Source organism: Dendropsophus ebraccatus, chromosome 7 (genome assembly GCF_027789765.1).
Source record: "Dendropsophus ebraccatus isolate aDenEbr1 chromosome 7, aDenEbr1.pat, whole genome shotgun sequence".
Classification (NCBI taxonomy): domain Eukaryota; kingdom Metazoa; phylum Chordata; class Amphibia; order Anura; family Hylidae; genus Dendropsophus; species Dendropsophus ebraccatus.
This window is the reverse complement of record NC_091460.1, coordinates 6,084,382-6,111,797: the sequence shown is the minus strand read 5'-3', so window position 1 is coordinate 6,111,797 and position 27,416 is coordinate 6,084,382. Positions and strand designations below refer to the sequence as shown.

The following is a 27,416-nucleotide window of genomic DNA, read 5'->3' as shown; positions in this document are numbered from 1 at the left end:
ACAGGTTTTCTTGCAAACCTCAAATATGTATATATATATATATATATATAACCCAGGTTGTCTCTTAAACCCAAAATGTCACTAACACAGGTTCTCTTTCAAACCCAAAATTATCTCTATACTGACACCAGTTCTGACAAGTTAAACTACAAATTATACAACCACCACGTGTCTCAGAGCCCCAGTAAGAAACCCATAGACAGTTAGTTGGTTACGACAAGCTGTACGTACACAATGATACACGTACATTTACGTACAGCGGGAGGAACACCTTGTCGTTAAGGTCACCACGGGGATCGACCAGGTCACCCACAGACTCACACAGGACCGCCTGACACAGGTAAGCTACAGATTTATAAAATCAGCAGACTTACCGTTGTGGTGGAGTTGATCAGGCTCCTTCAGTCGGTCCGGGATCGTCTAGCAGGGAGCCGGGTGTCGGTCCCACGGGGTAGTAGGCCCCCCCCCTGCAGGTGCCGGCCTGCTCGGGCGCCAGTGTCGTGGCAGGGAGGTATGAGGTAATTAGGGTAATTTAGTCTGCACGCTTCAACTAACTGCCTATGTCCAGATTGGAAAATGGGGAAGTGTCGGCCGTCAGGAAATCACACCAACAACCAGTTTGGTCCAAGTTCCATATACACTTCTCTTATTACTTCCTTGATCCATACATTTATACGGTAGAATATAGGGGTGGTTACAATATGACATTATTACATTCCTCTTTGATCTAATTGGATTACACCAATTTCTATTCACTTATGCATTTTCTACTGCGTAGCTTAGGCCGTTAGACTCTTGTAGTAGTAACGTTTTCTATCTTCACATATCTTCTGGACGTGACTTCCTCTAGCTTCCTCTGCAAACCACCAGCATACCATTCTTTGTCCAGGACAGGAACCATTCATCTTCCATGTGAAGGCTTGCCTTGCAGAAGCAGTTATGAGCTACTAGTATATATATATATATATATATATATATATAATATATATATGTATATATATATATATATATATATATCTGAAGCAGTTTGTTAAGAATTATATATTGTAATAAAAATCACGTGTTAGTATACGTTGTAGATTGAAATGTTTCTCTTATGAGGGCCATACCTTTACCTCCATACCTGACACTATTACTACTAACACCACCAGCACTACCACCAGTACTATTACTACTTACACCACCAGCACTACCACCAGTACTATTACCACTACCACCAGTACTATTACTACTAACACCACCAGCACTACCACCAGTACTATTACTACTTACACCACCAGCACTACTACTAGTACTATTACCACTACCACCAACAACAACACCCCCACCAGTACTATTACCACTACCACCAGTACTATTACCACTACTAGCACCAGTACAACCATCAGTGCTGTTACTTCCCCCACTTATATTCTGCTTTTTTTTTCTTCCTGATTTTTCAGATTTTCCTGGTCGGTGTGCACCTCCTCACCCCTATCCCGGGCCGCACCCCCCATTCCAGGAGCGAGATCACCCCAACCAGGGTAAGAGTGTGACATCTACACAGCAGTGACCTCCATCCTAGGTGCAGGACGGTGGTCTAGTATCACATCCTGTAGGGTCCCAGTATGACAGATGAGGTGTGACCGGTGACACCTCCTACACCGACCTCCCTCTGCACACTGTGACCGATAGATGGAGTCTTATATGGTATTATGAGACTATTACCACTACCACCACCAGCACTATGACCTCCAGTACTATTACCACTACCAGCACTATTACCACTACCAGTACTATTACCACTACCACCAGTACTATTACCTCCACCAGTACTATTACCACCACCAGTACTATTACCACTACCAGTACTATTACCACCACCAGTACTATTACCTCCACCAGTACTATTACTACTAGTACTATTACCACTACCACCACTAACACTACCATTAGTACTATTACCACTACCAACACAACCACTAGTACTATTACCACTACCACCACAAACACTACCACCAGTACTATTACCACTACCACCACCAACACTACCACCAGTACTATTACCACCACTACCACCACCAACACTACCACCAGTACTATTACCACTACCACCACCAACACAACCACTAGTACTATTACCACTACCACCACCAACACTACCACCAGTACTATTACCACTACCACCACCAACACTACCACCAGTACTATTACCACTACCACCACCAACACTACCACCAGTACTATTACCACTACCAACACTACCACCAGTACTATTACCACTACCACCACCAACACAACCACTAGTACTATTACCACTACCAACACAACCACTAGTACTATTACCACTACCACCACCAACACTACCACCAGTACTATTACCACTACCACCAACAACAACACTACCACTAGTACTATTACCACTACCACCACCAACACTACCTCCAGTACTATTACCACTACCACCACCACTACCACCAGTACTATTACCACTACCACCACCAACACTACCACCAGTACTATTACCACTACCCCCACAAACACTAGTACTATTACCACTACCACCACCACTACCTCCAGTACTATTACCACTACCACCACCACTACCACCAGTACTATTACCACTACCACCACCACTACCACCAGTACTATTACCACTACCCCCACAAACACTAGTACTATTACCACTACCACCACAAACACTACCACCAGTACTATTACCACTACCACCAGTACTGTTATTACTACCATCACTTTGATCAGTATTATTACCACCACAAACACTACCACCAGTACTATTACTACTAACACCACCATCACTACCATCAGTACTATTATTACTACCATCACTACCACCAGTACTATTATTACTACCATCACTACCACCAGTACTATTACCACCACAAACACTACCACAGTACTAATATTACTATTACCACCAGCACTGCCACCAGTACTATTACCACCACCACCAGTACTAATATTACTATCACCACCAGCACTACCACCAGTACTGTTACCACTATTTACCACCAGTATAATTATCACTACTAGCACCAGTGCAACCAGTACAACCATCAGTGCTGTTACTTCCCCCACTTATATTCTGCTTTTTTTTTTCTTCCTGGTTTTTTCAGATTTTCCTGGTCGGTGTGCACCTCCTCACCCCTATCCCGGGCCGCACCCCCCATTCCAGGAGCGAGATCACCCCAACCAGGGTAAGAGTGTGACATCTACACAGCAGTGACCTCCATCCTAGGTGCAGGACGGTGGTCTAGTATCACATCCTGTAGGGTCCCAGTATGACAGATGAGGTGTGACCGGTGACACCTCCTACACCGACCTCCCTCTGCACACTGTGACCGATAGATGGAGTCTTATATGGTATTATGAGACTATTACCACTACCACCACCAGCACTATGACCTCCAGTACTATTACCACTACCAGCACTATTACCACTACCAGTACTATTACCACTACCACCAGTACTATTACCTCCACCAGTACTATTACCACCACCAGTACTATTACCACTACCAGTACTATTACCACCACCAGTACTATTACCTCCACCAGTACTATTACTACTAGTACTATTACCACTACCACCACTAACACTACCATTAGTACTATTACCACTACCAACACAACCACTAGTACTATTACCACTACCACCACAAACACTACCACCAGTACTATTACCACTACCACCACCAACACTACCACCAGTACTATTACCACTACCACCACCAACACTACCACCAGTACTATTACCACTACCACCACCAACACAACCACTAGTACTATTACCACTACCACCACCAACACTACCACCAGTACTATTACCACTACCACCACCAACACTACCACCAGTACTATTACCACTACCACCACCAACACTACCACCAGTACTATTACCACTACCAACACTACCACCAGTACTATTACCACTACCACCACCAACACAACCACTAGTACTATTACCACTACCAACACAACCACTAGTACTATTACCACTACCACCACCAACACTACCACCAGTACTATTACCACTACCACCAACAACAACACTACCACTAGTACTATTACCACTACCACCACCAACACTACCTCCAGTACTATTACCACTACCACCACCACTACCACCAGTACTATTACCACTACCACCACCAACACTACCACCAGTACTATTACCACTACCCCCACAAACACTAGTACTATTACCACTACCACCACCACTACCTCCAGTACTATTACCACTACCACCACCACTACCACCAGTACTATTACCACTACCACCACCAACACTACCACCAGTACTATTACCACTACCCCCACAAACACTAGTACTATTACCACTACCACCACAAACACTACCACCAGTACTATTACCACTACCACCAGTACTGTTATTACTACCATCACTTTGATCAGTATTATTACCACCACAAACACTACCACCAGTACTATTACTACTAACACCACCATCACTACCATCAGTACTATTATTACTACCATCACTACCACCAGTACTATTATTACTACCATCACTACCACCAGTACTATTACCACCACAAACACTACCACAGTACTAATATTACTATTACCACCAGCACTGCCACCAGTACTATTACCACCACCACCAGTACTAATATTACTATCACCACCAGCACTACCACCAGTACTGTTACCACTATTTACCACCAGTATAATTATCACTACTAGCACCAGTGCAACCAGTACAACCATCAGTGCTGTTACTTCCCCCACTTATATTCTGCTTTTTTTTTTCTTCCTGGTTTTTCAGATTTTCCTGGTCGGTGTGCACCTCCTCACCCCTATCCCGGGCCGCACCCCCCATTCCAGGAGCGAGATCACCCCAACCAGGGTAAGAGTGTGACATCTACACAGCAGTGACCTCCATCCTAGGTGCAGGACGGTGGTCTAGTATCACATCCTGTAGGGTCCCAGTATGACAGATGAGGTGTGACCGGTGACACCTCCTACACCGACCTCCCTCTGCACACTGTGACCGATAGATGGAGTCTTATATGGTATTATGAGACTGTTCCATTATACTGCCATCTAGTGCAACCTATATAACATTGCCAGTATCATCACTACCACAGTACTATTACTGCTACCACCCCTAGCACTACAACCAGTACTATTACTACTACAACCAGTACTATTACCACTACCACCACCACCCCTACCATCAGTACTATTACCACTACAACCAGTACTATTACCACTACAACCAGTACTATTACTACTACAACCAGTACTATTACTGCTACCACCCCTAGCACTACAACCAGTACTATTACCTCTACCACCCCTAGCAATACAACCAGTACTATTACTACTACCACCCCTAGCACTACAACCAGTACTATTACTGCTACCACCCCTAGCAATACAACCAGTACTATTACTACTGCAACCAGTACTATTACCACTACCACCACCACCCCTACCATCAGTACTATTACCACTACAACCAGTACTATTACCACTACAACCAGTACTATTACTACTACAACCAGTACTATTACTGCTACCACCCCTAGCACTACAACCAGTACTATTACCTCTACCACCCCTAGCAATACAACCAGTACTATTACTACTACCACCCCTAGCACTACAACCAGTACTATTACTGCTACCACCCCTAGCAATACAACCAGTACTATTACTACTACCACCCCTAGCACTACAACCAGTACTATTACTACTGCAACCAGTACTATTACCACTACCACCACCACCACTACCACCAGTACTATTACCACTACCACCACCAACACTACCATCAGTACTATTACCACTACCACCAGCACTACAACCAGTACTATTACTGCTACCACCACCCCTAGCACTACAACCAATACTATTACCACTACAACCAGTACCATTACCACTACCACCAGTACTATTACCACCACTACCATCAGTACTATTACCACTACCACCACTACTAGTACCACTACCACCACAAACACTACCACCAGTACTATTACCACTACCACCACCACTACCACCAGTACTATTACCACTACTACTACCAACACTACCACCAGTACTATTACCACTACCACCAACAACAACACTACTACCAGTACTATTACCACTACCACCACCACCACTACCACCAGTACTATTACCACTACTACCAAAAACAACACTACTACCAGTACTATTACCACTACCACCACCAACACTACCACCAGTACTATTACCACTACCACCACCACCACTACCACCAGTACTATTACCACTACCACCAGTACTGTTACCACTACCACCACCACTACCACCACCAGTACTATTACCACTACCACCATCACCACTACCACCACCAGTACTATTACCACTACCACCATCACCACTACCACCACCAGTACTATTACCACTACCACCATCACCACTACCACCACCAGTACTATTACCACTACCACCATCACCACTACCACCACCAGTACTATTACCACTACCACCATCACCACTACCACCACCAGTACTATTACCACTACCACCATCACCACTACCACCACCAGTACTATTACCACTACCACCACCAACACAACCACTAGTACTATTACCACTACCACCATCACCACTACCACCACCAGTACTATTACCACTACCACCATCACCACTACCACCACCAGTACTATTACCACTCAGGGCTCCAGACTAAAAAATTTACCTGGGAGCCATTGGCTCCTAACCTGAAAAATTTAGGCGCCAAATAGAATATTTGGTCGCCAACATTTTAAACCATGTAAAATTAATGTTATGTTAAATGGGACTTACTGTGTGCAGAGGCCACGGCAGCCTCCTCCTCCTTTAGATCCTTTCTTTTCTTAGTTTGAAAACGTTCAACATGGAAACTTGCAACTTGACAACCATATACAGTCTGACAACCATATACAGTCTGACTCAGTACTTCAGCTTCACTTGGCTAGCCTTTTAATGAGGCTTACTCTTCTGAACTTGAACTTAAAGGGAACCTGTTGACCCCTGTGCCGGGGTGACAGGCTCCCAACCCCCCGTTAGAACCCCCTATACTCACCTCATCTTCACCCCGCTTCTGAAGATGGTCGGGTCACGGAGATCTCAGCCGCTGCAGCCCGGCGTGCACTGAGAGATGAGTCCAACGCTCATAGAGAATGACGGGAGAGTCCAGCGCTCCGTCATGCTCTATGAGCGTTGGACTCATCTCTCAGTGTGCGCGTCAGGCTGCAGCGGCTGAGATCTCCGTGACCCGAACATCTTCAGAAGCGGGACCCGGAGGGATGAGGTGAGTATAGGGGGTTCTAACGGGGGGTTGGGAGCCTGTCACCCCGTCACCGGGGGAGACAGGTTCCCTTTAAAAGCTTGCAACAGTCTATACATACTGAGCTAGACTTATGACTGCAGCCATAGTGACCCCCCACAAGATGTGTATATAGATAGATATATCTCTCACCTAGTGACTAATGCAAGTGACCCCCTACAATACAGACACCTGAGGGGCCCTGATAATAATAATTGTGCATATATCTATCTCCCAGTGTCTGCAGCCAGTTTGCCCTACACTTATAGATGGCCCCCTCCCCTTATAGATGACCCCCTCCCCTTATAGATGACCCCCTCTACCCCCATTATAGATGCCCCCTCCTCCCCCCCCATTATAGATGCCCCCTCTTCTCCCCCCTTATAGATACCCCCTCCCCTTATAGATGCCCCCTCTCCCCCCCCATTATAGATGCCCCCTCTTCTCCCCCCCTTATAGATACCCCCTCCCCTTATAGATGCCCCCTCTCCCCCCCCCCATTATAGATGCCCCCTCCTCCCCCCCATTATAGATGCCCCCTCTTCTCCCCCCCTTATAGATACCCCTCCCCTTATAGATGCCCCCTCTCCCCCCCATTATAGATGCCCCCTCTTCTCCCCCCCTTATAGATGGCCCCCTCTCCCCCCCTTGAAGATGGCCCCTCTTCTCCCCCCATTATAGATGCCCCCCCTTCTCCCCCCCTTATAGATACCCCCTCCCCTTATAGATGGCCCCCTCTCCCCCCCTTGAAGATGGCCCCTCTTCTCCCCCCATTATAGATGCCCCCCCTTCTCCCCCCCTTATAGATACCCCCTCCCCTTATAGATAGCCCCCTCTCCCCCCCTTGAACATGGCCCCTCTTCTCCCCCCATTATAGATGCCCCCCCTTCTCTTCCCCCCATTATAAAGCCCCCCCCCTTTCCTCTATGCTAAGCAGTATTTAAAAAAAACAAACACACAAACTCACCTGACAACCCGCTCCCCCGGCGATCCTCTTCTTCTTCGGACGCTGTCCCCGGCTGATGCGTGGCTGCCGGGGGTGTCCCGTCCTATCCCCGGCAGCGCGGCGCGTCAGTGAGCTCCCTGTACGCCGGGGCTGTGACTTCTGACACAGGAAGCGTCTCTGACGTGCGCTTCCTGTGCCGGAAGTCAGGGCGCCAGGCAGCTCACTGATGCGCCGCGCTGCCGGGGATAGGATGGGACACCCCCGGCAGCCGCGCATCAGCCGCGCATCTTAAAGAGACAGCGCGCCGCCGCCGGGGCCAGTCGCAAATGGCGCCCAGATTAATAAATCTGGGCGCCATTTGCAAAATGTCAGTCGCATTGGCGACCATTTTGGTCGCCATCTGGAGCCCTGCCACTACCACCATCACCACTACCACCACCAGTACTAGTACCACTACCACCATCACCACTACCACCAGTACTATTACCACTACCACCATCACCACTACCACCAGTACTATTACCACTACCACCATCACCACTACCACCAGTACTATTACCACCACTACCATCAGTGCTATTACCATTGCCATAACTACCATAAGTACTATTGTTACTACCACCACAGCACTTCCACCATTAGTATTACCACTACTCCCAGCACTAGCACAAACTCTTCCACCAGCAGCACTACTACCGCCTATACTGCCCACCATGGGCTGCGCTGAGTGGCAGATGTAGCAGAGCCCTCTGTGTCAGTTTTCTTATCCTCTGCTGTGTCTCCTCAGGTTTTCCTGGTCCCTTTGCCCCCCCTCACCCGATGGCAATGAGAGGAGATCCCTATCCCGGGCCGCGCCCCACAATCCACGAGCGAGATCACCCCAACCAGGGTAAGAGTGTGAGTGCACGGCACCATCTATAGACTTCCCCCAATCCTTGTATATGACTTGTCATCTTGTATTGTAAGGATGTCTCACTGTCAGTGGTGTAGCTATAGGGGTTGCAGCTGTTACCGGGCCCATAAATCAGTGGGGCCCAGAGACCCTCTTCACCTCCTTCAGCTTGGCTGCTTTCTCCTGACCTAAAATTCAGCTCCAGTGCTCAGCAGTATATAGAGGTCTGTGCAGCAGTATATAGATGTCTGTGCAGCAGTATATAGAGGTCTGTGCAGCAGTATATATAGGTCTGTGCAGCATTACAGCTCCCGGACCACCAGCTCCAGGCCCGGACCTCCAGCTCCAGGCCTGGACTACAAGCCCCAGGCCCAGACCACCAGCTCCAGGCCCAGACCTCCATCTCCAGGTCCAAACCACAAGCCCCAGGCCCGGACCTCCTACTCCAGGTCCAAACCACAAGCCCCAGGCCCGGACCTCCTACTCCAGGTCCAAACCACAAGCCCCAGGCCCGGACCTCCTACTCCAGGCCGGACCACAAGCCCCAGGCCCGAACCACCTGCTCCAGGCCCAAACCTCCATCTACAGGACCGGACCATAAGCTCCAGGCCCAGACAGCACACTCCTGGCCTGAACCTTCAACTCCAGGCCCGGACCACCAGCTCCAGGCCCGGACCTCCTTCTCCAGGCCGGACCACAAGCCCCAGGCCCAGATAGCCAGCTCCTGGTCCGAGCCTCCAGCTCCAGGCTCGAACACCTGCTCCAGGCCCAAACCTCCAGCTCCTGGACCTGACCACAAGCTCCGGGCCCAGACAGCCAGCTCCTGGCCCGAACCTTCAACTCCAGGCCCGGACCACAAGCCCCAGACCACCAGCTCAAGGCTTGAACCTCCAGCTCCAGGCCACAAAGTCAGTATGGCACTGTCACTGCCCTTGGCAGGGTGGAGAAGACCTTACACACAGTCATGCACTGTCTCTCTTATCTTTGCGGTGTAGCAGGCTGTTTTCTAGGTTCTGGTGTTTTTTAGTCTTGATAAGAAATAGTGGAGGGGGAGGAAGAGGAGAAGTAGGAAGGAGAAAGAGGAGGAAGCAGGAGGAGGAGGGGGAAGCAGGAGGAGGAGGGGAAGAAGAAGGAGGAGGTTGAAGGAAGAGATAGAGGAGAAGAGACTTTTCTAAAACCAAGATCAAGATCTGAACAGTTACAAGCTGTGTGATGTGTAACACAGCCCGGGGGGGGGGGGGGGGTGTACTATAAAGAGTAACTATGTAAGGAGGACCCTATGTAGAGTATGGGGGCCTGAGCAGTCCTGTATGCAGCGTCCTGGTCCAAGAAGTCCCCTACAACGTCTGTCACATACAGAACACTTCCTCCTTCTCCTCCTCCTCCTTCTCCTCCTCCTCCTCCTCCTTCTCCTCCTTCTCCTCCTCCTCCTTCTCCTCCTCCTCCTCCTCCTTCTCCTCCTCCTTCTCCTTCTCCTCCTTCTCTTCCTCCTCCTTCTCTTCCTCCTCCTTCTCCTCCTCCTCCTCCTCCTTCTCCTTCTTAGTCCAGTCCCAGGATGAGTCTGACAAGGAAATAGAGGAAGATGAAAATGTTTCACAACCTTCTTAATAGATAACATTGCGTCTCATCATGGTGGGAGTATTTACTGAGAGCAACAAAGATCTATGGACGCCGGAGGTGTTAAGACCCTATCTATCTATCTATCTATCTATCTCCTATCTATCTATCTATCTATCTATCTATCTATCTATCTATCTATCTATCTATCTCCTATCTATCTATCTATCTATCTATCTATCTATCTATCTATCTATCTATATCTATCTATCTATCTATCTATCTATCTATATCTATCTCCTATCTATCTATCTATCTATCTATCTATCTATCTATCTATCCTATCTATCTCCTATCTATCTCCTATCTATCTATCTATCTATCTATCTATCTATCTATCTATCTATCTATCTCCTATCTATCTATCTCCTATCTATCTATCTATCTATCTATCTCCTATCTATCTATCTATCTATCTATCTATCTATCTATCTATCTATCTCCTATCTATCTATCTATCTATCTATCTCCTATCTATCTATCTATCTATCTATCTATCTCCTATCTATCTATCTATCTATCTATCTCCTATCTATCTATCTATCTATCTATCTATCTATCTATCTCCTATCTATCTATCTATCTATCTATCTATCTATCTATCTCCTATCTATCTATCTATCTATCTATCTATCTATCTATCTATCTATCTCCTATCTATCTATCTCCTATCTATCTATCTATCTATCTCCTATCTATCTATCTATCTATCTATCTATCTATCTATCTCCTATCTATCTATCTATCTATCTATCTATCTATCTATCTATCTATCTATCTATCTCCTATCTATCTATCTATCTCCTATCTATCTATCTATCTATCTATCTATCTATCTATCTCCTATCTATCTATCTATCTATCTATCTATCTATCTATCTAATGTTTAACCCCTTGCCTCTAAAGCCTGTTTTGGCCTTAATGACCAGGCTCATTTTTCAAAATCTGACCTGTCTCACTTTATGCGCTTATAGTTCAGTGATGCTTTAACGAATGCTAGCGATTCTGAGATTGTTTTTTCGTCACATATGGCACTTTATATTAGTGTCAAAATTTGGTCACTACTTTGTGTGTTTTTTGTGAAAAACATCAAAATATCATGAAAAATTTGAAAATTTTGCATTTTATGAACTTCTGAAATTCTCTGCTTCTAAAAAAGGAAGTCATAGCACATAAATTAGTTACTAAATCACATTACCAATATGTCCTCTTTATTCTTGCATAATTTGGGAAACATATTTTACTTTTTTAGGCTGTTATGGGGCTTAGAAATTTATCAGCAAATTATCACATTTTCATGAAAGTTTCCAAAACTGATTTTTTTTTAGGGACCAGTTCTTTTTTAAGTTGATTTAGGAGGCTTGTATGCTGTAAACCCCCATAATTGACCCCATTTTGGAAACTAGACACCTTAAAGAATTAATCTAGGGGTATAATGAGCATTTTAACCCTACAGGGGCTGGAGGAAAGTATTCACAATTAGGCCGTAAAAAAATCGAAAATTTTAATTTTCCAATAATATATATGTTTAGATTAAAGTTTCTCCTTTTCAAAAGGAACTTGAGAGAATCCGCACCCCAAAATTTGTAATGCAGGTTCTCTTGAGTACAACGGTACCCCATATGTGGGCGTAAACCACTGTATGGGAACACAGCCGATCTCAGAAGGAAAGGAGCGCCAATTAGCTTTTTTAATGCAGATTTTGCTGAAGAAGTTTCTGAGCGCCAGGTGCGTTTGCAGAGCCCCTGTAGTGTCCGTAGAAGAGAACCCCCCCAAAAGTCACCCCATTTTCGAAAGTACACCCCTCAAAGAATTCATCTTGGGGTAGGATGAGCATTTTGACCCCACAGGTATTAGAGGAAAGTATTCAAAATTAGACAGTAAAAATGAAAAACACGAATTTTTCCAATAATATGTTCGTTTAGTTTGAAATTTCTCAATTTCACAAGGAAAAAGAGAAAAAAAGTACCCCAAAAATTGTAACGCAGGTTCTCCTGAGTAGAACGGTACCCCATATGTGGGCATAAACCACTGTATGGGCACACAGGAGGGCTCAGAAGGAAGGGAGCGCCAATTAGCATTTTCAGTTCAGATTTTGCTGAAGAAGTTTCTGAGCGCCAGGTGCGTTTGCAGAGCCCCTGTAGTGTCCACAGAAGAGAACTCCCCCAAAAGTCACCCCATTTTGGAAAGTACACCCCTCAAAGAATTCATCTTGGTGTGTGGTGACCATTTTGACCCCACAGGTATTAGAGGAAAGTATTCAAAATAAGAGAGTAAAATTGAAAAACTAGAATTTTTCCAATAATATGTTCATTTAGTTTGAAATTTCTGAATTTCACTAGGAACAGGGGAGAAGCTGCATGCCAAAATCTGTAACGCAGGTTCTCTTGAGTATAACGGTACCCCATATGTGGGCATAAACCATTGCATGGGCACACAGCAGGGCTCAGAAGGGAAGGAGCGCCAATTAGCATTTTTAGTGCAGATTTTTCTGAAGAAGTTTCTGAGCGCCAGGTGCGTTTGCAGCGCCCCTGTAGTGGCAGTGGAGTAAAATCTCCCAATAAGTCACCCCATTTAGGAAAGTGCACCCCTCAAAGAATTCATCTTGGGGTGCGGTGAGCGGTTTGACCCCACAGGTATTAGAGGAAAGTATTCAAAATAAGACAGTAAAAATGAAAAACTAGAATTTTTCCAATGATACGTTGGTTCTCAATTTCACGAGGAATGGGAGAGAAAATGTACCCCAAAATCTGTAACGCAGCTTCTCCTGAGTAGAACGGTACCCCATATGTGGGCATAAACCACTGTATGGGCACACAGCAGGCCTCAGAAGGGAAGGAGCAACAATTTTCTGGAGCAAAACCGCAGCTAGTAATAGTTATTAGAATAGCACAGTTACTAAAATACAATAAAAAATTAGATTACAGGCAATGTGGGGGGGTTACGGACAGTCTGGAGGTGGTTACGGATAATCTGGAGGTGGTAACGGGCAACCTGCGGTGGCAACGGGCAACCTGCGGTGGTAACGGGCAACCTGCGGTGGTAACGGGCAACCTGCGGTGGTTACGGGCAACGTGGGGTGGGTACATGTAATTTGGGGTGGTTACAGCCAATCTGGAGAGGGTCACTGGCAATTTGGGGTGGTTACGGGCAACGTGCGGTGGTTAGAGGCAACGTGCAGTGGTTAGAGGCAACGTGTGGTGGTCAGGGGCAACGTGCGGTGGTCAGGGGCAACGTGCGATGGTCAGGGGCAATGTGCGGTGGTCAGGGGCAACGTGCGGTGGTCAGGGGCAGCGTGCGGTGGTCAGGGGCAACGTGCGGTGGTCAGGGGCATCGTGCGGTGGTCAGGGGCAACGTGCGGTGGTTAGAGGCAACGTGCGGTGGTTAGGGGCAATGTGCGGTGGTTAAAGGGCAACGTGCGGTGGTCAGGAGCAATGTGCGGTGGTAAGAGGCAACGTGCGGTGGTCAGGGGCAATGTGCGGTGGTCAGGGGCAATGTGCGGTGGTAAGAGGCAACATGCGGTGGTCAGGGGCAACGTGCGGTGGTTAGAGGCAACGTGCGGTGGTTAGGGGCAATGTGCGGTGGTTAAAGGGCAACGTGCGGTGGTTAGGGGCAACGTGCGGTGGTTAGGGGCAACGTGCGGTGGTTACATGTAATCTGGCGTGTTTACGGGCAACCTGTGGTGGTTACGGGCAAACTAGGGCGGATACGGGCAACCTGCGGTGGTTACGGGTAATCTGGGAGTAAACCGCAATTATTACTATAATAAAATGTGTGTTTTATTTTATTTGTATGTTTTTCACTTTTTCACATTTACACTTTTTCACTTGTGCTTTTTACACTTTCATTTTCACTGTATTACTATGATTACTGTAATATTTTCTATCACAGTAATCATAGTTTAGTGACAGAGACCAAATTGGTCTCTGTCACTTTAAATTTTCAGAGCTAACTGCTTCTGACGCGCATGCGCACATCAGAAGCAGTCAGGACGTCGAGGAGGACGGAACTCCAGGATCAGGTAACGTATGTGGGGAAGGGGGGGGGGGTGACTGGGGGACGGGGGTGACTGGGGGGGGTGGGGGGCGACTTGGGGGGCGACTTACTGACACTTTTTATCCCCTGTCACCAATGATTTATGGTGACAGGGGATAAAAAGTGCTGGCAGCACTGGTAACAGGCGATCAGCGGTATATAGTATATACCGCCGATCGCCTGTTCCGGGACCCCACAGGGGGGTCACCGATCACTGCCCCATGCTCTCCGCTACCTCCGGTGGCGGAGAGCATGGGTGTTTCATTCATTTTTTTATTTCCATCACTGCGAACAAACATTGTTTGTTCGCAGCGATGGGGGCGGCCATCTTGGATGTGATGGCCGCCCGGGGATCGGCCGCTAGGAGGGGGGGGGGGCTGATCTGGGGTCTGATTTATACTTATTTCATCTCCCCCCACCGTGGATTCACGGTGGGGGGAGATGAAATGCAGCGGCGGCGCCGGTAATGTCCGGTACTGGCGGATCGCCGCTATAACGGAAATAGCGGCGATCCGCCAGTACCGGGGGGGGGGGGCACGGAACGGCCAGGGGGGCATCAGTAGTGGCGGCGGGAGGAGGCAACATGCCACAGCCCCCTCCCGCCGCCCGATCGCCGCAATTGTTCTTATCTCCCCATAGACGCTGCGGTCGCATTGACCGTGGCGTCTATGGGGTTAACTGCCCGGGGGGAGCGCGGCTCCCCTTTGGGCAGAGGCAGCGGGAGGATGCGGTGTGATACTGCCTCCTCCCGCTGCCCGATCTCACCTAGGGACAGCGGGGGGAGGCAGGGAAAGCATGACGTTTGGGAAACGTCATGTTGCGGGAACTACCTGCTTTACATGACGTTTCCCAAACGTCATTTTGCGGCAAGGGGTTAAAGGGGTTATCCGGTGTTAGAAAAACATGGCCGCTTTCTTCCAGAGACAGCACTGCTCTTGTCTCCAAGTCAGGTGCATTTTGCAATTAAGCTCCATTCACTTCAATAGAATTGTATTACAGAACCTGCACCCAACCTAGAGACAAGAGCGGTGCTGTCTCTGGAAGAAAGCGGCCATGTATTTATAAAAGCTAGATAACCCCTTTAATGGTTAAAGGTAACAGTCAGGAGAGAACACACCTAGAACCGGTTGGTTCTAGTGACTGTTCGGATTCAGAGCACCTAGACCCTGATCACCCGGACCCTGAACACATGGACCCTGAACACATGGACCCTGATCACCCACAGCCTGATCACCTGCACCCTAAACACCCAGACCCTAATCACCTGCACCCTGATTACCCACACCCTGAACACAAGGACCCTGATCACCCTCAACCTGATCACTTGGATCCTGATCACCCGCACCCTGATCACCCACACCCTAAACACCCACACCCTAATCACCTGCACCCTGATTACCCACACCCTGATCACCTGCACCCTGATCACCCACACCCTGATCACCCGAACCCTGAACACAAGGACCCTGATCACCCACAACCTGATCACCCGCACCCTGATCACAAGGACCCTGATCACCCACAGCCTGATCACCCGCACCCTGATCACAAGGACCCTGATCACCCACAGCCTGATCACCCGCACCCTGATCACAAGGACCCTGATCACCCACAGCCTGATCACCCGCACCCTGATCACAAGGACCCTGATCACCCACAGCCTGATCACCCGCACCCTGATCACAAGGACCCTGATCACCCACAGCCTGATTACCCGTACCCTGCTCACTCTGAACACAAGGACCCTGATCACCCACAGCCTGATCACCCGCACCCTGAACACAAGGACTCTGATCACCCACAGCCTGATCACCCGTACCCTGATCACCCGCACCCTGATCACCCGTACCCTGATCACCCGTACCCTGATCACCCGAACCCTGAACACAAGGACCCTGATCACCCACAGCCTGATCACCCGCACCCTAAACACAAGGACCCTGATCACCCGCACCCTGATCACCCACAGCCTGATCACCCGCACCCTGATCACCCGTACCCTGATCACCCGTACCCTGATCACCCGAACCCTGAACACAAGGACCCTGATCACCCACAGCCTGATCACCCGCACCCTGAACACAAGGACCCTGATCACCCACAGCCTGATCACCCGCACCCTGATCACCCGTACACTGATCACCCACAGCCTGATCACCCGTACCCTGATCACCCACACCCTGATCACCCACACCCTGATCACCCGAACCCTGATCACAAGGACCCTGATCACCCACAGCCTGATCACCCGCACCCTGAACACAAGGACCCTGATCACCCACAGCCTGATCACCCGCGCCCTGATCACCCATACACTGATCACCCACAGCCTAATCACCCGCACCCTGATCACCCGTACCCTGATCACCCACACCCTGATCACCCACACCCTGATCACCCGAACCCTGATCACAAGGACCCTGATCACCCACAGCCTGATCACCCGCACCCTGAACACAAGGACCCTGATCACCCACAGCCTGATCACCCGCGCCCTGATCACCCATACACTGATCACCCACAGCCTAATCACCCGCACCCTGATCACCCGTACCCTGATCACCCACACCCTGATCACCCACACCCTGATCACCCGAACCCTGATCACAAGGACCCTGATCACCCACAGCCTGATCACCCGCACCCTGAACACAAGGACCCTGATCACCCACAGCCTGATCACCCGCGCCCTGATCACCCATACACTGATCACCCACAGCCTAATCACCCGCACCCTGATCACCCGTACCCTGATCACCCACACCCTGATCACCTGTACCCTGAACACAAGGACCCTGATCACCCACAGCCTGATCACGTGCACCCTGATCACTTGGATCCTGATCACCCACACTCTGAACACCCTGACCCTGATCACCCGGACCCTGAACACAAGGACCCTGATCACCCACACTCTGATCACCCGCACTGGGTGACCCTTTAAAAGCTACTTTTCTTCCCCCTTCTAGGAGACTCCAGTGATCAGCCTTGCCCTTTCCGATGGAATATATGGCAGAACTGCTTTATTTCCTTATGGAAACCCCATTTTCTTATTTGCTGCTCTTTCTCCCATGGACCTTGGGACCCTATAGAGTTCTGTCTATGTTTTACAGTAGTAGTACCCCTGAATTCCATAAAGATGGTGGCCTACCGGTGTCAGTGAGAGAAAGTACCATCCCGTACCTGGTCGATCTTTGAGGCTTTTCTCTCCCAGATTCAAAACAAACAATTCAGAAATCCGTCCTCGGAGATTGAAGATTTTTCCAGTTCTGGATTCTGGAACACCAAAGAAACCGTCCACCTTTTCTGAAGGACTCGAGAAGCTTCTGGGGGGACGAATTCTGGTGAAGACCTGGAACCGGTCTCTAGAATCCAGAGAACTACAGGAAATCTATGAGACCTTAGAGCAGGGACAGGGAACCTTCGGCTAAAGCTTTGGCCGGCCAGACATGATGGGACTTGTAGTTTTGCAACAGCTGGGGGACTGAAGGTTTCCTGTCCCTAGAGACTGAGAACCGTCAGCCGTTTTCCTTGCTAGGAACCCCCAGTGGTCTCAAGAAAGGAGGTCCCTGAATTCCCTTTGTGAACGGAGTGGTAGTGTGACTGTGTGTTCGCTGCCCCATTTAATGCTGAAGGACCAACCCTGATATCAAGGATCATGCTAGCACACTGCTCCACCAACAGGAAGCTCCACCCACATGGGGCACTCGGGGACCTCCATTCCACCCCTGCAGATGTGGGGGTCACTGTGTAGTAAGTTTGGAGTAGCCTCTAATAACCCATGGCTGTCCGCCCCTGCAGATGGTGGGGGTCACTGTAGTAAGGTCAGAGTAGCCTCTAATAACCCATGGCTGTCCGCCCCTGCAGATGGTGGGGGTCACTATAGTAAGGTCGGAGTAACCTCTAATAACCCATGGCTGTCCGCCCCTGCAGATGGTGGGGGTCACTGTAGTAAGATCGGAGTAACCTCTACTATTAACCCATGACTGTCCGCCCCTGCAGATGGTGGGGGTCACTGTAGTGAGGTCAGAGTAGCCTCTAATAACCCATGACTGTCCGCCCCTGCAGATGGTGGGGGTCACTGTAGTGAGGTCAGAGTAGCCTCTAATAACCCATGGCTGTCCGCCCCTGCAGATGTGGGGGTCACTGTGTAGTAAGGTCCGAGTAACCTCTACTATTAACCCAGGGCTGTCCGCCCCCACAGATGGTGGGGGTCACTAAAGTAAGGTCGGAGTAGCCTCTAATAACCCATGGCTGTCCGCCCCTGCAGATGGTGGGAGTCACTGTGTAGTGAGGTCAGAGTAGCCTCTAATAACCCATGGCTGTCCACCCCTGCAGATGGTGGGGGTCACTGTGTAGTGAGGTCGGAGTAGCCTCTAATAACCCATGGCTGTCCGCCCCTGCAGATGTGGGGGTCACTGTAGTGAGGTCGGAGTAGCCTCTAGTAACCCATGGCTGTCCGCCCCCGCAGATGCGGGGGTCACTGTAGTAAGGTGGGAGTAGCCTCTAATGACCCATGGCTGTCCGCCTCCGCAGATGGTGGGAGTCACTGTAGTAAGGTCGGAGTAACCTCTACTAATAACCCATGGCTGTCCGCCCCTGCAGATGGTGGGGGTCACTGTAGTAAGGTCGGAGTAGCCTCTAATAACCCATGGCTGTCTGCCCCTGCAGATGGTGGGGGTCACTGTAGTAAGGTCGGAGTAGCCTCTAATAACCCATGGCTGTCCGCCCCTGCAGATGGTGGGGGTCACTATAGTAAGGTCGGAGTAGCCTCTAATAACCCATGGCTGTCCGCCCCTGCAGATGGTGGGGGTCACTATAGTAAGGTCGGAGTAGCCTCTAATAACCCATGGCTGTCCGCCCCTGCAGATGGTGGGGGTCACTGTAGTAAGATCGGAGTAACCTCTACTATTAACCCATGGCTGTCTGCCCCTGCAGATGTGGGGGTCACTGTGTAGTAAGGTCGGAGTAAACTCTACTAATAACCCATGGCTGTCCGCCCCTGCAGATGTGGGGGTCACTGTGTAGTAAGGTCGGAGTAAACTCTACTAATAACCCATGGCTGTCCGCCATGTCCCAGTGGGCTCTTCTACATCCCCCAGTCTTATATACCCCTACTTGTGTCTCCTCAGGTTTTCCGGGTCACTTTCCTCGTTTTCACTTGAGCACCTTTAAAAGAACTCCCCGTCCTGGGCCGTACCCCTCAATCCAGGAGCGAGAGCGCCCCGCCTGGGGTAAGTCTGTCAGTACATTGCACCGTGTCATCTCCATCCTGGGGGGCACAGGGCGGTCTAGTACCACATCCTGTAGGAGGGAGACCCCCCATACTGACCGCTCTGTCATTTCATATCACATACCGCCATCTACTGCATCATGTACTATATCAGATACCGCCATCTAATCCATCATGTACTATATCACATACCGCCATCTACTGTATCATATACTCTATATGAAAAAGAGGGAAATTTTGGCAGCACATCTATGATTCTGTTCACACTGCAGGTTGCACGCTGCTTGTGGCTTAAGTGCAGACAAAAAACAAAAGGTGCAACAGCAACCCACTGGTGTAAGGCCTTACCATATATACTCCTCCCAGCGTACACACGGTAAACACCTGCTCTGTAGATATTAAAAAATGAGGATCTTAGCAAACTATTTGATCAAACAGATTGTACCATGTCGCCAACGTTAAGGCGTCCCCAGAGACATGGTCCCTACTCCAGCATCCTCACACTAACAATGGCCTCTCCTGGGCTGAATAAGCTACAATTGGGCAGATAGGAGCCAAATGATCTCTTTTATAGCAGCCTTGGGACATGGGTGGAGTGCAGGCCAACAGGAGGTAGCCACCCCCCCACATTCACCAGGAGGTAGCCACCCCCCCCACATTCACCAGGAGGTAGCCACCCCCCCCACATTCACCAGGAGGTAGCCACCCCCCCACATTCACCAGGAGGTAGCCCCCCCCCCACATTTACCAGGAGGTAGCCACCCCCCCCCCCCCACACACACACATTCACCAGGAGGTACCCCCCCCCCCACACACATTCACCAGGAGGTAGCCCCCCCCCCCCCACACACACATTCACCAGGAGGTAGCCACCCCCCCCCCCACATTCACCAGGAGGTAGCCACACCCCCCCTACATTCACCAGGAGGTAGCCCCCCCCCCCCACATTCACCAGGAGGTAGCCCCCCCCCCCCACATTCACCAGGAGGTAGCCACACCCCCCACATTCACCAGGAGGTAGCCACACACCCCACATTCACCAGGAGGTAGCCACCCCTCCCCACATTCACCAGGAGGTAGCCACACCCCCCACATTCACCAGGAGGTAGCCACACCCCCCACATTCACCAGAGTCATAGATGTGGACCTCCTGTTGGCCTGCACTCCGCCCATGTCCCAAGGCTGCTATAAAAGAGATCATTTGGCTCCTATTGGCCCAGTTGTAGCTTATTAAAGCCCAGGAGCGGCCATTGCTGGTGTGAGGATGCTAGAGTAGGGTCCATGTCTCGAGCACGCCTTAACGTGGCCACATGGTACACTCTGTTTGATCAAATAGTTTGCTAAAATCCTCACTTTTCTAAAAAAAAAAATTATATTTTAATATCTACAGAGTAGGTGTTTACTGTGTGTATGCTGGGAGGAGTATATATGGTAAGCCCTTGCACCTGTGGGTTGCTGTTGCACCTTTTGTTTTTTGTATATACTCTATGGGGGAGATTTATCAAAGGGTGTAAAATTTAGACTGGTGCAAACTGCCCACAGCAACCAATCACAGCTCAGCTTTCCGTTCACCAGAGCTGAAGGCTGAGCTGTGATTGGTTGCTGTAACCAGTTTGCACCAGTCTAAATTTTACACCCTTTGATAAACCTCCCCCTATATGTGTAGAGTCTCTGTATAAATCCTGTATACTGGGCTACGGTGATGGTTACATTCAAAGTTCTTCTATGTTTCAGCTTCCTCTACCTGTGTCACTGACAATCAGCTACAGCCCCCCACCACAGAGCCGGACCCCCTCCCTCCCCCTCCAGGTAATGCCGCACACTCACTCTCCATAGGGGGCAACGTATAGAGATGGGGTATCAGCATTACCACCACCAGTACTATTACCACCACCAGTACTATTACCACCACCAGTACTATTACCACTACCTGTACTATTACTACTACCAGTACTATTACCACCACAACCAGTACTATTACCACTACCTGTACTATTACCACCACCAGTACTATTACCACTACCTGTACTATTACCACTACCTGTACTATTACTACTACCAGTACTATTACCACCACAACCAGTACTATTACCACCACCAGTACTATTACCACCACCAGTACTATTACCACTACCTGTACTATTACCACTACCAGTACTATTACCACCTCCACCAGTACTATTACCACCACCACCAGTACTATTACTACCACCAGTACTATTACCACCACCAGTACTATTACCACCACCAGTACTATTACCACTACCACCAGTACTATTACCACCACCAGTACTATTACCACCACCAGTACTATTACCACTACCAGTACTATTACCACCACCACCAGTACTATTACCACCACCAGTACTATTACCACCACCAGTACTATTACCACCACCACCAGTACTATTACCACCACCACCAGTACTATTACCACCACCAGTACTATTACCACCACCACCAGTACTATTACCAGCACCAGTACTATTACCACCACCACCAGTACTATTACCACCACCAGTACTATTACCACTACCAGTACTATTACCACTACCACCAGTACTATTACCACCAGTACTATTACCACCGCCAGTACTATTACCAGCACTATTACCACCACCAGCACTATTACCACCACCACCAATACTATTACCACCACCAGTACTATTACCACCACCAGTACTATTACCACTACCAGTACTATTACCACCACCACCAGTACTATTACCACTACCAGTACTATTACCACCACCAGTACTATTACTACCAGTACTATTACCACCACCAGTACTATTACCACTACCACCAGTACTATTACCACTACCACCAGTACTATTACCACCACCACCAGTACTATTACCACCACCAGTACTATTACCACCACCAGTACTATTACCACTACCAGTACTATTACCACCACCACCAGCACTATTACCACTACCAGTACTATTACCACCACCAGTACTATTACCACCACCAGTACTATTACCACTACCAGTACTATTACCACCACCAGTACTATTACCACTACCAGTACTATTACCACTACCAGTACTATTACCACTACCACCAGTACTATTACCACTACCACCAGTACTATTACCACCACCACCAGTACTATTACCACTACCAGCACTATTACCACCACCAGTACTATTACTACCACCAGTACTATTACCACCACTACCAGTACTATTACCACCACCACCAGTACTATTACCACCACCAGTACTATTACCACCACTACCAGTACTATTACCACTACCAGCACTATTACCACCACCAGTACTATTACTACCACCAGTACTATTACCACCACCAGTACTATTACTACTACCAGCACTATTACCACCACCAGTACTATTACCACCACCAGTACTATTACCACTACCAGTACTATTACCACCACCAGTACTATTACCACCACCAGTACTATTACCACCACCAGTACTATTACCACCACCAGTAATATTACCACTACCACCAGTACTATTACCACTACCACCAGTACTATTACCACCACCACCAGTACTTTTACCACTACCAGCACTATTACCACCACCAGTACTATTACTACTACCAGTACTATTACCACCACCAGTACTATTACCACCTCCACCATGACTATTACCACCACCAGTACTATTACCACCACTACCAGTACTATTACCACTACCAGCACTATTACCACCACCAGTACTATTACTACTACCAGTACTATTACCACCACCAGTACTATTACCACCTCCACCATGACTATTACCACCACCAGTACTATTACCACCACCAGTACTATTACCACTACCAGCACTATTACCACCACCAGTACTATTACCACTACCAGCACTATTACCACCACCAGTACTATTACCACTACCAGCACTATTACTACTACCAGCACTATTACCACCACCACCAGTACTATTACCACCACCAGTAATATTACCACCACCAGTACTATTACCACCACCAGTACTATTACCACCATCAGTACTATTACCACCACCAGTACTATTTCCACCACCAGTACTATTTCCACCACCAGTACTATTACCACCATCAGTACTATTACCACCACCAGTACTATTACCACTACCAGTACTATTTCCACCACCAGTACTATAGCCACCACCAGTACTATTACCACCACCAGTACTATTACCACCACCAGTACTATATCCACCACCAGTACTATTACTACCACTACTACTATCAGTAAGAAATACCCCTATCCCCCTCTGTTCTGGACACCATGGGCAGCACTGAGTGGCAGATGTAGCAGAGCCCACTCTGTCAGTCTTCTTATTCTCTGCTGTGTCTCCTCAGACTCTCCCAGACGCTCCTTACTTCCTCACCCGATGGCAATGAGAAGAGATCCCGATCCCGGGCCGCACCCCACAATCCAAGAGCGAGATCACCCCAACCAGGGTAAGAGTGTGAGTGCACTGTCTCCTCTACACAGCAGTGACCTCCATCCTTGGTGCAGGACGGTGGTCTGGTGTCACATCCTGCATGACTGTCACTAATAACTTGTGACAGCACCAGTACTATTACTACCAGTACTATAGCCTCTACCACTAATATTACTACCAGTACTATAGCCTCTACCACTAATATTACTACCAGTACTATAGCCTCTACCACTAATATTACTACCAGTACTATAGCCACCACCACCAGTACTATTACCACCACCAGTACTATTACCACCAGTACTATTACCATTAACAGTAATATTACCACTACCACCAGTACTATAGCCACTACCAGTAATATTACCACCACCAGCACTGTTACAACCACTACCAGCACTATTACCACAACCAGTACTATTACCTCCACCAGTACTATTACCACCACCAGTACTATTACCACCACCACCAGTACTATTACCACCACCAGTACTATTACCACCAGTACTATAGCCTCTACCAGTAATATTACTACCAGTACCATAGCCACTACCACCATTACTATAGCCACCACCAGTACTATAGCCACCACCAGTACTATTACCACCACCAGTACTATTACCATTACCAGTAATATTACCACTACCACCAGTACTATAGCCATTACCAGTAATATTACTACCAGTACTATAGCCACTACCACCAGTACTATTACCACTACCAGTACTATTACCACCACCAGTACTATTACCACCACCACCAGTACTATTACCTCCACCAGTACTATTACCACCACCACCAGTACTATTACCACCACTACCAGTACTATTACCACCACCAGTACTATTACCACCACCACCAGTACTATTACCACTACCAGTACTATTACCACCACCAGTACTATAGCCACTACCACCAGTACTTTTACCACCACCAGTACTATTACCACTACCAGTACTATTACCACCACCAGTACTATTACCACCACCAGTACTATTACCACTACCAGTACTATTACCACCACCAGTACTATTACCACTACCAGTACTATTACCACCACCAGTACTATTACCACTACCAGTACTATTACCACCACCAGTACTATTACCACTACCAGTACTATTACCACCACCAGTACTATTACCACTACCAGCACTATTACCACCACCAGTACTATTACTACTACCAGCACTATTACCACCACCAGTACTATTACTACTACCAGCACTATTGCCACCACCAGTACTATTACCACTACCAGTACTATTACCAGCACTATTACCAACACCAGTACTATTACCAGCACTATTACCAACACCAGTACTATTACCACTACCAGTACTATTACCAGTACTATTACCACCACCAGTACTATTACCGCCACCACCAGTACTATTACCACCACCACCAGTACTATTACCACTACCAGCACTATTACCACCACCAGTACTATTACTACCACCAGCACTATTACCACCACCAGTACTATTACTACTACCAGCACTATTACCACCACCAGTACTATTACCACTACCAGTACTATTACCACCACCAGTACTATTACCTTCACCAGTACTATTACCACCACCAGTACTATTACCTCCACCAGTACTATTACCACCACTACCAGTACTATTACCACTACCAGTACTATTACCTCCACCAGTACTATTACCACCACCACCAGTACTATTACCACCACCACCAGCACTATTACCACCACCAGTACTATTACCACTACCAGTACTATTACCACCACCAGTACTATTACCACCACCAGTACTATTACCACCACCACCAGCACTATTACCACCACCAGTACTATTACCACTACCAGTACTATTACCACCACCAGTACTATTACCACCACCAGTACTATTACCACCACCAGTACTAGTACCACTACCAGTACTATAGCCACTACCACCATTACTATAGCCACCACCAGTACTATTACCACCACCACCAGTACTTTTTCCACCACCAGTACTATATCCACCACCAGTACCATTACTACCACTACTACTATCAGTAAGAAATACCCCTATCCCCCTCTGTTCTGGACACCATGGGCAGCACTGAGTGGCAGATGTAGCAGAGCCCACTCTGTCAGTCTTCTTATTCTCTGCTGTGTCTCCTCAGACTCTCCCAGACGCTCCTTACTTCCTCACCCGATGGCAATGAGAAGAGATCCCGATCCCGGGCCGAACCCCACAATCCAAGAGCGAGATCACCCCAACCAGGGTAAGAGTGTGAGTGCACTGTCTCCTCTACACCGCAGTGACCTCCATCCTTGGTGCAGGACGGTGGTCTGGTATCACATCCTGCATGACTGTCACTAATAACTTGTGACAGCACCAGTACTATTACTACCAGTACTATAGCCTCTACCACTAATATTACTACCAGTACTATAGCCACCACCACCAGTACTATTACCACCACCAGTACTATTACCACCACCAGTACTATTACCACCACCAGTACTATTACCACCACCAGTAATATTACCTCCAGTACTATTACCACCAGTACTATTACCATTAACAGTAATATTACCACTACCACCAGTACTATAGCCACTACCAGTAATATTACCACCACCAACACTGTTACAACCACTACCAGTACTATTACCACCACCAGTACTATTACCACTACCAGTACTATTACCACCAGTACTATAGCCACTACCAGCAATATTACCACCACCAGCACTATTACCACTACCAGTACTATTACTACCACCAGTACTATTACCACCACCTGTACTATAACCAGTACTATTACCACCACCAGTACTATTACCACCACCAGTACTATTACCGCCACCACCAGTAATATTACCACCACCAGTACTATTACCACCACCAGCACTATTACCACCACTACCAGTACTATTACCACCACCAGCATTATTACCACCACCAGTACTATAACCAGTACTATTACCACTACCAGTACTATTACCACCA

At 48.3% G+C, this 27,416-nt stretch overlaps 2 protein-coding genes across 12 annotated transcripts in view; one reads left to right on the top strand and one right to left on the bottom strand.

The window, feature by feature from the left end:
* Positions 1-505, bottom strand: part of LOC138797243 (PC-esterase domain-containing protein 1A-like) — a 68,916-nt gene extending 68,411 nt beyond the window's left edge. The window contains exon 1 of the mRNA XM_069977120.1: positions 375-505. The gene's annotated coding sequence lies outside the window, so the exon portion shown is untranslated. The remainder of the gene's footprint in view (positions 1-374) is intronic.
* LOC138797242 (PC-esterase domain-containing protein 1A-like) overlaps positions 1-27,416 on the top strand; it is a 66,389-nt gene that overhangs the window by 22,938 nt on the left and 16,035 nt on the right. For 6 of the 11 annotated variants that reach the window (XM_069977107.1, XM_069977109.1, XM_069977104.1 and 3 more), the window contains exons 10-17: positions 1,443-1,523; positions 3,117-3,197; positions 4,790-4,870; positions 9,040-9,141; positions 19,929-20,030; positions 21,764-21,838; positions 24,356-24,457; positions 26,584-26,685. In XM_069977107.1, coding sequence (XP_069833208.1) covers positions 1,443-1,523; positions 3,117-3,197; positions 4,790-4,870; positions 9,040-9,141; positions 19,929-20,030; positions 21,764-21,838; positions 24,356-24,457; positions 26,584-26,685 — 726 coding nt within the window. The remainder of the gene's footprint in view (positions 1-1,442; positions 1,524-3,116; positions 3,198-4,789; positions 4,871-9,039; positions 9,142-19,928; positions 20,031-21,763; positions 21,839-24,355; positions 24,458-26,583; positions 26,686-27,416) is intronic. The other 5 variants (XM_069977112.1, XM_069977110.1, XM_069977113.1 and 2 more) reach the window with 5 other exon arrangements.